This window comes from Oncorhynchus mykiss, chromosome 3 (assembly GCF_013265735.2).
Source record: "Oncorhynchus mykiss isolate Arlee chromosome 3, USDA_OmykA_1.1, whole genome shotgun sequence".
Classification (NCBI taxonomy): Eukaryota; Metazoa; Chordata; class Actinopteri; order Salmoniformes; family Salmonidae; genus Oncorhynchus; species Oncorhynchus mykiss.
The window spans coordinates 62,704,511-62,720,076 of NC_048567.1; the positions used below are offsets into that span (position 1 = coordinate 62,704,511).

General features: G+C 47.8%; 1 protein-coding gene across 1 annotated transcript; it reads left to right on the forward strand.

Annotated features, from left to right (window-relative positions):
* The first annotated feature begins 940 nt into the window (after positions 1 to 940).
* Positions 941 to 8,230, forward strand: LOC110504398 (matrix-remodeling-associated protein 5-like). Its single transcript, XM_036965040.1, has 4 exons — positions 941 to 1,077; positions 2,433 to 3,046; positions 4,803 to 5,838; positions 5,961 to 8,230. The coding sequence occupies exons 1-4, from the start codon at positions 941 to 943 to the stop codon at positions 8,194 to 8,196; spliced, it is 4,023 nt and encodes a 1,340-aa protein (XP_036820935.1). The 3' UTR covers positions 8,197 to 8,230.
* The last annotated feature ends 7,336 nt before the right edge of the window (positions 8,231 to 15,566 follow it).

Genomic DNA, 15,566 nt, shown 5'->3' on the forward strand with positions numbered 1-15,566 from the left:
AAGACCACACAACCAAAGACCACACTACCAAACACCACACTACCAAAGAGCACACCAGAGGTTACAGTGGGAGGAAAATCCCCTCAACGTACTGTATTGGAGTCAGAGGCTGATACCACAGAGGGTTTTTCCACAGATGTCCCCAGTCTACAGGAAGAGGGGTTGAATACTGTCCACACATCACTGATCCCAGACCTGCTAACAAAGGATAGAGTGGCCCCAGAGACAACAAACACTGCAGATCAGACCAATAACTTCCCCCAGACCCCTCAGTCAAACACAGACACAGATACAGGCACAGGAACAGAGCCAGAGAGTTCCCCTAAAAGCACAAAGCCAACCTCCAGCATCAATGACATTAGCACAGAGGTGGTCTTTAATCCTGTAAGGACCACAGGTGAGAGGGGGAGGTATGGAACAACAAACTCTGGACAGTTAACATTCTCCAACTCTGTCCCATCGCAATCCAGAATCCCCTGGAATTCCAGGAGAAGGCCCGGCCAGAGGAGACGCATCAACAGACCCAGAGGACGACCCACCGCCCCCCAGAATTCCCCAGGTCCAACCTCCCCTCGCCAGAATACCCCAGGTCCAACCTCCCCTCGCCAGAATATCCCAGGTTCAACCTCCTCTCGCCAGAATACCCCAGGTCCAACCTCCCCTCGCCAGAATACCCCAGGTCCAACCTCCCCTCGCCAGAATACCCCAGGTTCAACCTCCTCTCGCCAGAATACCCCAGGTTCAACCTCCTCTCGCCAGAATACCCCAGGTCCAACCTCCCCTCGCCAGAATAGCCCAGGTCCAACCTCCTCTCGCCAGAATACCCCAGGTCCAACCTCCTCTCGCCAGAATACCCCGGGTTCAACCTCCTCTCGCCAGAATACCCCAGGTTCAACCTCCTCTCGCCAGAATAACCCAGGTCCAACCTCCTCTCGCCAGAATGCCCCAGGTCCAACCTCCTCTCGCCAGAATACCCCAGGTCCAACCTCCCCTCGCCAGAATACCCCAGGTCCAACCTCCTCTCGCCAGAATAGCCCCAGAGCAGCAATTGCAGACCCCAGGGGACTGCCAGCAGCTGCAACAACCACTACTAGAACCACTACTACAACCACTACTAGAACTACTGCTCCATCCTCTACTAGGATCACTGCTCCATCAAGCACATCCGTCTCCCCCCCTGCTTTCTTTCCTGCCTCTCCCCCCCAGACACACACAGACAGGGTGACTCACTCAGCAAACACTGCTTCCCGGCTCCCTGACAGGTCCCAAACGACTAGCACACACACACAGATTTGCACACACACTCGCACACACACTGGCAAACATACACCCACAGTCACAACAACTAGTACACACACAGACAAACATACACCCACAACAACTAGTACACACAAATACATATATACACCAACAACAACTAGTACACACACAGACAAACATACACCCACAGTTACACACAGCGATACAGACAAACAGAGTTATGATGAAACAGAGGGTCAGGTCTGGGCCACTCCAAAAGAGCAGGTTCCATCTGTCTTCAACCAACACAACCCAGAGGATATCAAAACAACTCCCCCTCGGTCTGGAACCACACCAGGCAGAACAACACCTACTGGCACTGAGAAAGAACCCAGTGAGATAGAACCCAGTGAGATAGAACCCAGTGAGATAAAACCCCTCTACCCAGCTGCTGATGAAGAACCCAATGAGGAAGAACCACCAGCCACTGATGAAGAACCCAGTGAAATAGAACCACCAGCAAATGATGAAGAACCCAGTGAGATAGAACCACCAGCAACTGATGAAGAACCCAGTGAGATAGAACCACCAGCAACTGATGAAGAACACAGTGAGATGGAACCAGTCTATCTAGCACCTGATAAACCAGAGGAGAGACAACCAGAGTCAGAAATAAACAGCTCTCTTTCATCTACAACACAACTACTGTCCCCAAACTCAACTGATACAGCAGCTACCACTGTTTCAGCCATCACCTCCTCTACAGTCATCACCTCCATTAGAAGAACTAACACTATAACTATTCCTACAACTACTATTCCTACTACCACTTTTCCCACAAATACTACCACTATTCCTACAACTACTACCACTATTCCCACAACTACTACCACTATTCCCACAACTACTACCACTATTCCTACAACTACTACCACTATTCCTACAACTACTACCACTATTCCTACAACTACTACCACTATTCCTACAACTACTACCACTATTCCCACAACTACTACCACTATTCCTACAACTACTACCACTATTCCCACAACTACTACCACTATTCCTACAACTACTACCACTATTCCCACAACTACTACCACTATTCCTACAACTACTACCACTATTCCCACAACTACTACCACTATTCCCACAACTACTACCACTATTCCCACAACTACTACCACTATTCCCACAACTACTACCACTATTCCTACAACTACTACCACTATTCCTACAACTACTACCACTATTCCTACAACTACTACCACTATTCCCAGAACTACGACTACCACTCCTACTACTACAACAGTCTGGAGGAATCCTGGGCTAAATGCCATCCCAGACTCACATGGTAGTCGCTACCGCCCCCCACCTTACCCCAACGACCCACAACACCGTATCACTAGGCCTGACCCAGTCAGAACTCCACCCCCAATAAAACACGCACCCTCTCTCCCACAACGTGCCAACCCCAAACTTCTTCTCCCAGACATTTTAGAGACCCCTTCCTCTGCAGTCCTCACCACAAGAGCTCCGTCCAGCCCTCCCAAGATCTTCCCACCCACCACAGACCCTCAGGCCGGGGTCAACACTGGCTCTACTCCTCCTCGTTCCCCTCCCCTCTCTCCACACCGTAGTGTGACTGCCCAACGCCCCCCTCAGACCCCTGTCCTGCGTGTCAGGCCCCTTATCACTCCCCCCCACGTACGCTCCATGTCTGTCCCAGCTGAGAGTGACGCCCTCCTGCCATGCGAGGCCATTGGACAGCCTCCTCCGACAATCACCTGGATCAAGGTCTCCACAGGTATGCCACACACTCTACTCTCAATTCTACACACAATACATGCTACTGTCACTCACATACACACAATACGTACATGTTCTCACTAATGTTCACACAATACGCCACTCAATATGTACAGTTGAAGTCTGAGGTTTACATACACCTTAGCCAACTACATTGAAACTCAGTTTTTCACAATTCCTGACATTTAATTATAGTAAAAATTCCCTGTATTAGGTTAGTTAGGATCACCACTTTATTTTAAGAATGTGAAATGTCAGAATAATAGTAGAGATAATTATTTATTTCAGCTTTTATTTCTTTCATCACATTCCCAGTGGGTCAGAAGTTTACGTACACTCAATTAGTATTTGGTAGCATTGCCTTTAAATTGTTTAACTTGGGTCAAACATTTTGGGTAGCCTTCCAGAAGCTTCCCACAAGAAGTTTGGTGAATTGTGGCCCATTCCTCCTGACAGAGCTGATATAACTGAGTCAGGTTTGTAGGCCTCTTTGCTCGCACAAGCTTTTTCAGTTCTGCCCACAAATTTCTATAGGGTTGAGGTCAGGGCTTTGTGATGGCCACTCCAATACCTTGACTTTGTTGTCCATAATCCATTTGCCACAACTTTGGAAGTATGCTTGGGGTCATTGTCCATTTGGAAGACCCATTTGTGACCAAGCTTCAACTTCTTGACTGATGTCTTGAGATGTTGCTTCAATATATCCACAAAATTTTCCTCGCTCATGATGCCATCTATTTTGTGAAGTGCACCAGTCCCTCCGGTTGCAAAGCACCCACACAACATGATGCTGCCACCCCGTGCTTCACGGTTGGGATGGTATTATTTGGCTTGCAAGCCTCCCCCTTTTTCCTCCAAACAGAATGATGGTCATTATGGCCAAACAGTTCTATTTTTGTTTCATCAGACCCGAGGACATTTCTCCAAAAAGTATGATCTTTGTCCCCATGTGCAGTTGCAAACGGTAGTCTGGCTTTTTTATGACGGTTTTGGAGTAGTGGCTTCTTCCTTGCTGAGTGGCCTTTCAGGTTATGTTGATATAGGACTCGTTTTACTGTAGATATAGATACTTTTGTACTAATTTCCTCCAGCATCTTCACAAGGTCCTTTGCTGTTGTTCTGAAATTGATTTGCACTTTTCGCACCGAAGTACGTTCATCTCTAGGAGACAGAACGTGTCTCCTTCCTGAGCGGTATGACGGCTGCGTGGTCCCATGGTGTTTATACTTGCGTACTATTGTTTGTACAGATGAACGTGGTACCTTCAGGCATTTGGAAATTGCTCCCAAGGATGAACCAGACTTATAGAGGTCTACAATTGTTTTCTGAGGTCTTGGCTGATTTCTTTTGATTTTCCAATGATGTCAAGCAAAGAGGCACTGAGTTTGAAGGTAGGCCTTGAAATACATCCACAGGTACACCTCCAATTGACTCAAATGATGTCAATTAGCCTATCAGAAGCTTCTAAAGCCATGAAATCATTTTCTGGAATTTTCCAAGCTGTTTAAAGGCACATTCAACTTAGTGTATGTTAACTTCTGACCCACTGGAATTGTGATACAATGAATTATAAGTGAAATAATCTGTCTGTAAACAATTGTTGAAAAAATTATGCACAAAGTAGATGTCCTAACCGACTTGCCAAAACTATAGTTTGTTAACAAGAAATTTGTGAAGTGGTTGAAAAATGAGTTTTAATGACTCCAGCTTAAGTGGAGTCATTTACACTTCAACTGTATTTCTGTCTGGCCCAGGAGCTGTGATATCACTGGACACCAAGGCAGAGCGTTTCCAGGTCCTACCCAACGGAACCTTTCTCATCCGGAGTGTGCAGGTCCAGGACCGGGGGACATATATCTGCAGCGCACAGAACTCTGTGGGTCTTGACCGCGTGATGGTGACTCTGGAGGTCTGGTCCCGCCCACCACGCATTCAGTTACCCACTCACAGAGAGGTCACGGTGCACCAGGGGGGAGAGGTGAGGTGGGAGTGTCGGGCTCAGGGGGTGCCTGTCCCTCTGCTGTCCTGGGTGCTACCTGACCGCTCCATCCTGACCCCCGACCTTAACTCCAACCCTGCCCATGGCCCTCACCCCCGGGTGTCTATATTCCCTAATGGTACTCTGCGTATTGTGGCTGTCGGCCCAGCCGACAGAGGACTGTATCGCTGTGTAGCCTCCAACCCAGCAGGGGCTAGCAGTCTGTCAGTCCGACTCCATGTCTCCTTCCTGCCTCCAGCCATCCAGCAGCCGAGAGAGGAGAGGGTAACCCAGCCAGCTGGCATGCCTGTCTACGCCCACTGCTCTGCCCGGGGGGCCCCCGTTCCCTCCATCCGCTGGAGGACCCCAGATGGTACGCTGCTGCTCCCCTCTCAATTCCTCAACGGGAACCTGTTTGTCCTCCCCAACGCCACCTTGCTGATACGCAAGCTTTCCACTAAGGACTCTGGGAGCTATGAGTGCCTGGCGACTAATGCAGTAGGCGTGGATAAGAGGACGGTGAGGGTGTTGATGACTGGAGATGAAGGAGGAGGTGTTGTCTCCACAGATAAAACTACATCCTCCTCTTCCATTAACAGTAACTCTGACCTGAACCCCTCCTCAGCCGTCCTTAACCCTCCTCTCCGGCCCTCCTCCCCCCTCAGTAAGGCTAAGATCCTCTCCACCTCTCCATCCAGTTCTATAGTTGTATATGGAGAAACTCTGCTCCTTCAATGTTCAGTAACCGGCAACCCAGAGCCTAGAGTGGTCTGGAGGGTACCTGGCAAGAAACTAGTGGATGCCCACTACAGGTGTGTGCTTGTCCATATTGATTTCTGATCTGTTTAATCTAGTCTGTCTCTGTTGTATTGATTGATTGTCTGTGTCTTGTGCTGATGTATCAAACCTTATCCTCTCTGTGTTGTATTTCCAGTTTTGACAAGAGGATGAAGGTACACAGTAATGGAACGCTGTATATCCAGTCTATGACAGAGAAAGACGGGGGAGACTATTTGTGTGTCGCACGAAATAAAATGGCTGATGACTACCGCCTCCTCCGTGTCACCGTGGTCACAAAGCCCGCTAAACCCGCTAAGATTGAGCCAAAACAGCCATCCAATCAGAAGGTGGTATCGTATGGAGCAGCTTTAAAGGTAGACTGTCTGGCCACCGGGCAGCCTGACCCCGCAGTGAGATGGAGCCTACCGGACGGAACCTCAGTGAACAGCGTACTGTTGCAAGGGGACGAGAAAGGGGGACGGAGGAGGCGGCTGGTGGTGTTTGATAACGGGACTCTGTTCCTCCCGTCAGTGGGGATGGGGGAGGAGGGGGAGTACGTCTGCCACGCTGAGAACCAGATGGGGAGAGACTCCATGAGGGTGATGATCAAAGTCCTTACCTCACCCCCTTCCTTCCAAAGAACGAGATATGAGGTCATCAAGGTGCAACAAGGGGGCGTGGTGGCTCTGAACTGTGGGGCCAAAGGAGAGCCCATCCCTACAGTCACATGGTTCTCTCCAATCAATCGTGTCATCCCTGTGGGGGGGTCCGGTCCAGTTGTAGTGCGGCCAGATGGCTCCTTGGTGATCCAGGGGGCTAGAGGGGCTGACGGAGGAAACTACACCTGCCGAGCCAGCAACGTGGCTGGGGAGAGGAGCAGGATGATGGGGGTGGAGGTGAGCGTGACCCCACCCAGCTTCACTCTCAATGGGACTAGGGGTGGACTCGATGGGACAGACAGACATACAGCTGTTGTTAGCAGTAGTGGACTCAGTACTGTGATCACCATCAGTCAGTCTGCAGGGAGGGTTCAGTCGGGCAGGACTGGTAATGGTGTCATTAATAATGAAGTTAGTCATAATGGAGTCAGTAATGTAGGGGACCAGAGGGTCTCAGCAGTAAGAGGCCAGACAGTTATTTTGCCCTGTCCATCCCAGGGCTTCCCTCCACCCCGCTTGGCCTGGTTGCTGCCTGGTAACGGGGTTCTCCCGGCGCCTTACTACGGCAGCAGACTCAATGTGCACCGCAACGGAACCCTGGAGCTGAGGGGGGTGAGGGCAAGCGATGCTGGCCTGCTGGTGTGTGTTGCTCGCAGTGAGAGGGGCGAGGCTCAGATAATGGTACATCTAGAGGTTTTAGACACACAGGACCCACCTCGCTCCAGAGGCCCAGTGACCACAGGGAAACCTCACCCAGTAGGCCCAGTCAGCACAGAGAAACATCGTCCAGTAGGCCTAGTCAGCACAGAGAAATCTCGCCCAGTAGGCCTAGTCAGCACAGAGAAACCTCGCCCAGTAGGCCCAGTCAGCACAGAGAAACCTCTCCCAGTGGGCCCAGTTAACATAGAGAAACCTCGCTCAGGATTCACATTTACAGAGGAGACACCTCACCCCAGAGGCCCAGTCACTACTGAGAAACCTCACTTAGGAGGCCAAGTCAGCACAGAGAAACCTCGCCCAGTAGGCGGGGATAAGAGGACAGTACCAGGAGTTTCATTCCGAGGGGATACACCTCACCCAAGAGGCCCAGTGTCAGAGGCAGCAAGGAGTGTCATCCCAGAGAGGAAGCCTTTGGTCATCAGCAGATCAGCTTCGCTGGTCAGCATCATAAGCGGAGAGAATCTACGGCTACCCTGTCCCCAGACAGACAGCCCCAGTCAGAGTTCCAGCCAGACCCAGTCTCTGACCTGGACGTTGCCCAGCGGGGGGATCGTGTCTCGGGGCCAGACAGCAGGGACGGGTCAGTACTCAATCCTGGATGACGGGACTCTGACTGTGCAGCAGGCGTCTGTGTTCGACAGGGGGACCTACTCCTGCCGATCCACCAATCAGGACACCTTGTCTATCCTAACAGTTCCAGTGATTGTCATCGCCTACCCCCCTCGCATCACCAACGGCCCCCCTCCCCTGACCTACACCCGGCCCGGAGTTGCTGTGCAGCTCACCTGCTACGTCATAGCAACCCCCCGAGCGACCATCACCTGGGAGATGCCGGACCAATCCCAGCTAAGGGTCACAGGTCAGGCCCGTCTCTATGGCAACCGGTACCTGAGCCCCCAGGGTTCCCTAGTGATCCAGAACCCGACCAGCAGAGACACTGGGTTCTACCGCTGTACTGCACGGAACGCCATTGGAACCGACACCAAGGCCACTTATCTACATGTGATCTAACAGAACACACACACAGTGAGACCTGGTCCTGCTTATCTTCGTTCGCACACACACACACACAAATACACACACACACACACACACTTTTTGCCCTAAGAAACTGCAAAGTTGAGTGCAGAAAATACTGTTCAACCAAAGACTGATAAAAGATAGTAAGAGAGAATATAAAACCAAACGCATTTTTTGTGTTATGCATCTTTTTTTAACCTTTATTTAACTAGGCAAGCCAGTTAAGAACAAATTCTTATTTACAATGAAGGCCTACCCCGGCCAAACCCGGATGACGTGGGGCCAATTGTGCTCCGCCCTATGGGACTCCCAACACGGCCGGATGTGTTTCAGCCATAATGTGTTATGCATCTTACAGCCATAGTGTGTTATGCATCTTACAGACATAGTGTGTTATGCATCTTACAGCCATAGTGTGTTATGCATCTTACAGCCATAGTGTGTTATGCATCTTACAGCCATAGTGTGTTATGCATCTTACAGCCATAGTGTGTTATGCATCTTACAGCCATAGTGTGTTACACATCTTACAGCCATAGTGTGTTATGCATCTTACAGCCATAGTGTGTTATGCATCTTACAGCCATAGTGTGTTACACATCTTACAGCCATAGTGTGTTATGCATCTTACAGACATAGTGTGTTATGCATCTTACAGCCATAGTGTGTTACGCATCTTACAGCCATAGTGTGTTACACATCTTACAGCCATAGTGTGTTATGCATCTTACATCCATAGTGTGTTATGCATCTTACAGCCATAGTGTGTTATGCATCTTACATCCATAGTGTGTTACACATCTTACAGCCATAGTGTGTTACACATCTTACAGCCATAGTGTGTTACACATCTTACAGCCATAGTGTGTTACACATCTTACAGCCATAGTGTGTTATGCATCTTACATCCATAGTGTGTTATGCATCTTACAGCCATAGTGTGAGTTATAAAAGCAATGGGCAGCTCTGAGAAGCAACTGCATCATTCAACAACAAGAAATAGTGTCAACATCACAGACTATATCAGGGAGTAAAAACATCAGCTGTTGCAATACACATCATGCAACATGCAACATATTCAGCTCTGTATTACAACCTTTATGAACTTTTACCTCCATAATATCTAAAATGGCCTTTTGAGTCCTGTGTATAGTTGTGTATTTATGAGCAGAACAAATGTTCAATAGTAGTCACAGAACTCCTCCAATGATAGTTCTGTGGAGCCACAGGAGGCTGCAGCACTCTGTGTCTGCAGCTGTCTGTGTCTACAGCTCTCTGTGTCTGCAGCTCTCTGTGTCTGCAGAGCTCTGTCTGCAGAGCTCTGTGTCTGCAGCGCTCTGTGTCTGCAGAGCTCTGTTTCTGCAGCGCTCTGTGTCTGCAGCTCTCTGTGTCTGCAGCTCTCGGTGTCTGCAGCGCTCTGTGTCTGCAGCGCTCTGTGTCTGCAGCTCTCTGTGTCTGCAGCGCTCTGTGTCTGCAGAGCTCTGTTTCTGCAGCGCTCTGTGTCTGCAGCTCCCTGTGTCTGCAGCTCTCGGTGTCTGCAGCGCTCTGTGTCTGCAGCTCTCTGTGTCCTGCAGCGCTCTGTGTCTGCAGCTCTCTGTGTCTGCAGCTCTCTGTGTCTGCAGCTCTCGGTGTCTGCAGCGCTCTGTGTCTGCAGCTCTCGGTGTCTGCAGCGCTCTGTGTCTGCAGCGCTCTGTGTCTGCAGCTCTCGGTGTCTGCAGCTCTCTGTGTCTGCAGCTCTCTGTGTCTGCAGCTGTCTGTGTCTACAGCTCTCTGTGTCTGCAGCTGTCTGTGTCTCCAGCTCTCTCTGTCTGCAGAGCTCTGTGTCTGCAGCGCGCTGTGTCTGCATAGCTCTGTTTCTGCAGCGCTCTGTGTCTGCAGCTCTCTGTGTCTGCAGCTCTCGATGTCTGCAGCTCTCTGTGTCTGCAGCGCTCTGTGTCTGCAGAGCTCTGTCTGCAGAGCTCTGTGTCTGCAGAGCTCTGTGTCTGCAGCGCTCTGTGTCTGCAGCTCTCTGTGTCTGCAGCTCTCTGTGTCTGCAGCGCTCTGTGTCTGCAGAGCTCTGTCTGCAGAGCTCTGTGTCTGCAGCTCTCTGTGCCTGCAGCTCTCTGTGTCTGCAGCTCTCTGTGTCTGCAGCCCTCTGTGTCTGCAGACTCGACTACTCTTCCAGCCATTAGGCTGTAGGCTACATACATCCCAAGATCTGTCAAATAAAAACAACATTTACCAAGTCTTTGAAGATTTGAAGATTTGAAGATTTTTGTATACAGTAGCATAGATGTGTGTATGGCTCCAGTGTCAGATCACACATGTGTAATATCCATATAAAAGCTGATACCATCATGTTTTAATTTTGTGTAAATTATTTGTCTTGTAAAGACTGTAATATATTGTTATTTTGTGCCTCTTATCATAAAGAGAGAGATGTCTCTCGAATCTCTCACTAACCTTGTGCTTTTCCCCTCAACTGCTACATTTTATAAATAAAATATAAAAGAAATTCAGCCTGCTGATCAAGGCATAGTCTGTTGGGTGTGTGTATGTGTCCTGGGAGGGACAGAAACAGTGGGTTTGTTTGGGAACCTGAGGCTTTGTATCCCATGAGTCTCAGCAGAGAAACCAGGAAATGGGTTTGTTTGGGAACCTGAGGCTTTGTATCCCATGAGTCTCAGCAGAGAAACCAGGAAATGGGTTTGTTTGGGAACCTGAGGCTTTGTATCCCATGAGTCTCAGCAGAGAAACCAGGAAATGGGTCTTAATCCTTAAGAGTCTATTGTGTCAATCTAAGTAACATAATAAAAGAATCCCCATCAAAATGTGTCAGTTTAAGCTACAGCATGGGCTGTATCTCAATCCACCACGTCGGTCCATACATCTGCGGTGGAAGGTGGTCGAGCTACAGCAGTGTTTGTCAGACCATGAGACATCCCGAAAGTTGTTCTTCTCATGAAAACGTCTGAAGCATCTGAATGGTTTGGCCTACAAACTAATATAATCACTCTATGGAAAGATGAGATTTACACAAGACTTACACAAGTGTCACGGGACTGAAGGTAACCCTGAAGGTAACCCATACAAATGAATGGAAGTATGGAGGTCGTTTTTAGCCCAAAAAATAAGGGGTTAAATATGTGTACTGAACAGTATATCTCCTTGATATAAAACAGACACTTCAAAACCTTTATTTTTGCCATTAATGTGTTATTCAATGCGTTTCTATGGGTTATAGTAATAAAGGCCAAATTCAATATTTTAAATATTTGTTTAATACCTAAAAGGGTTCTAAAATTCAAAATCAAATAGCTCTTAAAACAATTCCATATGTTAGCTTAGTATAACCCCCTCCACCCACATTTTCCAAAACCCCGTTGCTTCGTGTGTCAAATCCATGAATCTCCTATTAGACATGTATTAACTCTATTACACTAGTATTTTAGAGACCTTTTCTTTCTTTATGAAATATCACTGTCTGTGTTCCTCTCCCAGGACATTGCAGCTACATTATATATAATAGGGTAATGTTGTTTCACTCATGGACAATATGTCTCACTTATCTACATAACAGATGGGAAGGGTCTATAGACATGACTTAATCTAGCTGTAACCAAATCCATCTAGGTGGATAGAAGTGTTTCATCTGTTTTGTTACTTTTAGTCAGTAGGTGGGTTCAGACGGTTGGTACACTAGATATTACTCAGTCACCATGGAAACCCAGATGACGACTGAAACGATCCAAACATACCAACGTCTATTGAATCCCATATCATCTATTGAATTCCATACATATCTGTTTTAATACCTAAACAGAAGAGGGGTGCTTAGGGGAAACACTGAGTCGTGAAGTGCAGTGTCCTTCCTACTCTCACACACACACAGACCACACACACACACACACACACACACGGATAGTTCAGTATGTGGGTCAGACTGGGGTGGGGTGTTACAGTTGGACAGGCTGATAAGGGCTCTGGGAGTTATTACTGTATTATTACTGTGTGTGTGTGTGTGGTGGTGGGGGGGGGGGGGGGGGTATGTGGGGGTGTGTGTGGGGGGGGGGTGTATGTGTGTGGGTGTGTATGTGTGTGTGTGTGTGTGTATGTGTGTCACGGCTCTGTTAGTTATTACTGTATCACTGTCGTCCCTAGAAACATCTGGAGACAACTGGAGAAACGTCCCCCCTGGACAGAGGGCCTGTAGGTTAGAGGTTATAGGTTACTAGATACCGCCTGCAGCTTTTACACTATAATACTGGATTACAGATGGAATACTGCACATCTCTGACATTAGCACTGGACTCAGCCTAAAATATCTATTCATCTAAATGTGCATTTGATAATCATGTATGACATTTATGACAATAGATCTCTTCAAAGACTTGGTGCGTAAGCATATTTTACTTACTACAAAAACATACTTATCTATGTGAGCAGCTGCTTTGACAGAGACAGTAACCCATAACCCCTCTCCACTCTTAGAGAAAATAACTTCTCCCTTCAGAAAGATTCTATTTGGGCCTGGGGCAGAGCCTTCCATGTGGACTCTGCTCAGCTTGTTACCCTTCAATAAAATGTATCTACCGTTTCTGAAGCAGATATCTTGTGAAGACATCCAACACCAGGAATAAAATGGAGACAGGGGACCACAACCTTAAAGCAACTCCTGATGAATAAGTAGTTACTGTATAACTGGCTTGGAGAGGAGATGACACATGTCCGTGTTACAGTACAGTACATTCCAGTTCTCCCATAAATCACATTATCATTCCCAAACAGGTGTGCCCCAACCCTAAAGCACTCAGAGAGAGACATGGGGAGGTATGGACATATACAAACACAAGGAAAGGAAGAAAGACCGAAATAAAGAGGAGGGGAGGAGGGTGACCATTTGCAGCTGGGTTTTATAACAGAATGACCTCACCACCACTCCCTTCCTCTCTCAATTTTTACATTTTATTCATTTAGCGAACACTCTTATCCAGAGTGACCCAGTAACGAGCACATACATTTTTTCATATATTTTTTGTACTACAACCCTAGCATTTCAAGTGCCATTCTCTACCAATTCATCCACACAGGACCAGCATTTCTCTCCCGGCATCCCTCTATCTCCTCTCTTTGACCCAGGCTCGTCTCGGCAAAATGTCATCAGCCGGTCTGTCTTTTGTTCGACACACCGGTCTCCTCATCCTTTCCTCCTTCCTTTCCTCATCCTACTTCCTCTCCTCCCAGAACCTCCCCTGTCCTCACCCTCCCATGCTCCCTCCCATTTTCAATCTCCTCCAGTCTTATCCATCCACCTGGAATTCATCTTATTTTTTGTGAGAATTTTATATTGTGTGACAGCCTCTCAGACTGCTGGTAAAGGCTTCAACTAATAGACAGAGCAGTCCAACCAATCCACTCTTTTCAGTTGGTTTATCTTCACATATTAGTGGATCAGGAGAGCTGTGTCCTTCTGCATGTCTCAAACAACGCCTTTCAGTTCAGATGAAGCCAACATTGTTTCATAAAGACTAACCAGCTGTTGCAATATATCTCTACATCAGACATAGACAGGACTGACCCGCAGGAGACAGGACAGGTTCAGTATGTCTGTCAGAGAGATGAAAGGTAGAGCCAGCTGAGAGCAGTCCCAGGGTTACTGTTACTGACAAGTGACCGCCCACTCTCCCCCTCTCCCCGTCTCCCCATCTAGTGTCCCCTCTGCAGATGTTGTTATGATCTTATCTCACTGATTGCCAGAAACATAATCCACGACCCAGAATCTCTCTCCATCCTTCCCATCTGTCTCTGTCTGTCCACATAGCTATGTCTTTCTCTCTCTCCATCCTTCCCATCTGTCTCTGTCTGTCCACATAGCTATGTCTTTCTCTCTCTCCATCCTTCCCTCTCAAAGCTGTTCATCGGGATAGAAACAGGATTGACCATGCACGCACGCACGCATGCATGAGAACACACACACACACACACACACACACACACACACACCTTTTATTATTTATTATTGTTGTTTACATTGTCGAGAAGGAACCTGCAAGTAAGCGTTTATTTGGAGGATGTATACCATGTGTATCCCGTAAATACGACAAATAAAACGTCAAACTTGAAACAGCGACTGGCCTGGGGTAGTAAGTAGAATTGGCCTATACGGAACCCCTACAGGAAACTGTTTACCTTGACTCTTTCCAGGATGTTTCCTATTGGATGTTCCCTATTGGATTAAATGTGGTAACCCACATACAATGGTTTGACCATAGTGGTTGTACTATGTTTTAAAATTGTAAACTAAGAAAAGGAAGCTAGCTAGAGATGTGGTTGAGGCCCCTTAGACACTGCAATTTGCTTGCCGCATTTCTTGTGGCTGATTGCATTGGATTCTCACACCCATGATGCACCTCTTTCCCCTGTAGAATTTAACACAATTATTGACCCAGAGTGTTTAGGAATGCAGAAACTGTAGCTGCATTATAGTTCTGTTATTGCAGAGGAGTGTTTGTGTGAGTGTGAGTGTGTGAGTTAAATCCAGACCAGTGCCTTTATCTGTCCTTCATCAGGGCCCACCTCTGTAAATACTTCCTGTGTGTTTTTAATGAGCTCAGTGAAGTGTGTGAAGTGTGTGGGGTGAAGGCCTGGTAGTTGTGTGCCTGTGGGATACTGTCACTGTGTGCCTATGGGACACATAAGCAGCAGATGGGACACTGCTCTGACGGGTCAAACACACACACGCACACGCTTACACACACACACACACACACACACACACACACACACACACACACACACACACACACACACACACACACACACACACACACACACACACTCACACACACACACACACACACACACACACACACACACACACACACACACACACACACTGGAGCAAGCACTCTTTTAAAGCCATGTCGCCAGTCCCAGGCTGGGTCCCCTGTGAAGAGCATGATAATGCTGAACAGATGGACCGCCTGTCTACCAATACAACAGTAAAACAAAGACAGAGAATATCACCCACAGTTAACATAATCACATCACAACATATCACATCACAATATTTAACCATACATATTCTCACAACTGCATGCAAAGTTACATTCTTAAAACCATCATACATACACATCCATGCAGAGAGGGATTGAGAAAGAGAGAAACTGGGAAGGACAGTGGGACAGGTATTAATGACAAGGGAGAGAGAGGGGAAGAGGAGAGAGAGAGGGATGTCTTTGAAAGCTCCAAATGAGAATATAAACCCAGCGAAGCCACAGGGATCCTGAGTTAGAAAAGAAACTAAAAAAGTTCACACACACACACACACACACACACACACACTGTGGTGAACTAGGGGTGTAGAATGAAAGCTCTCCAGC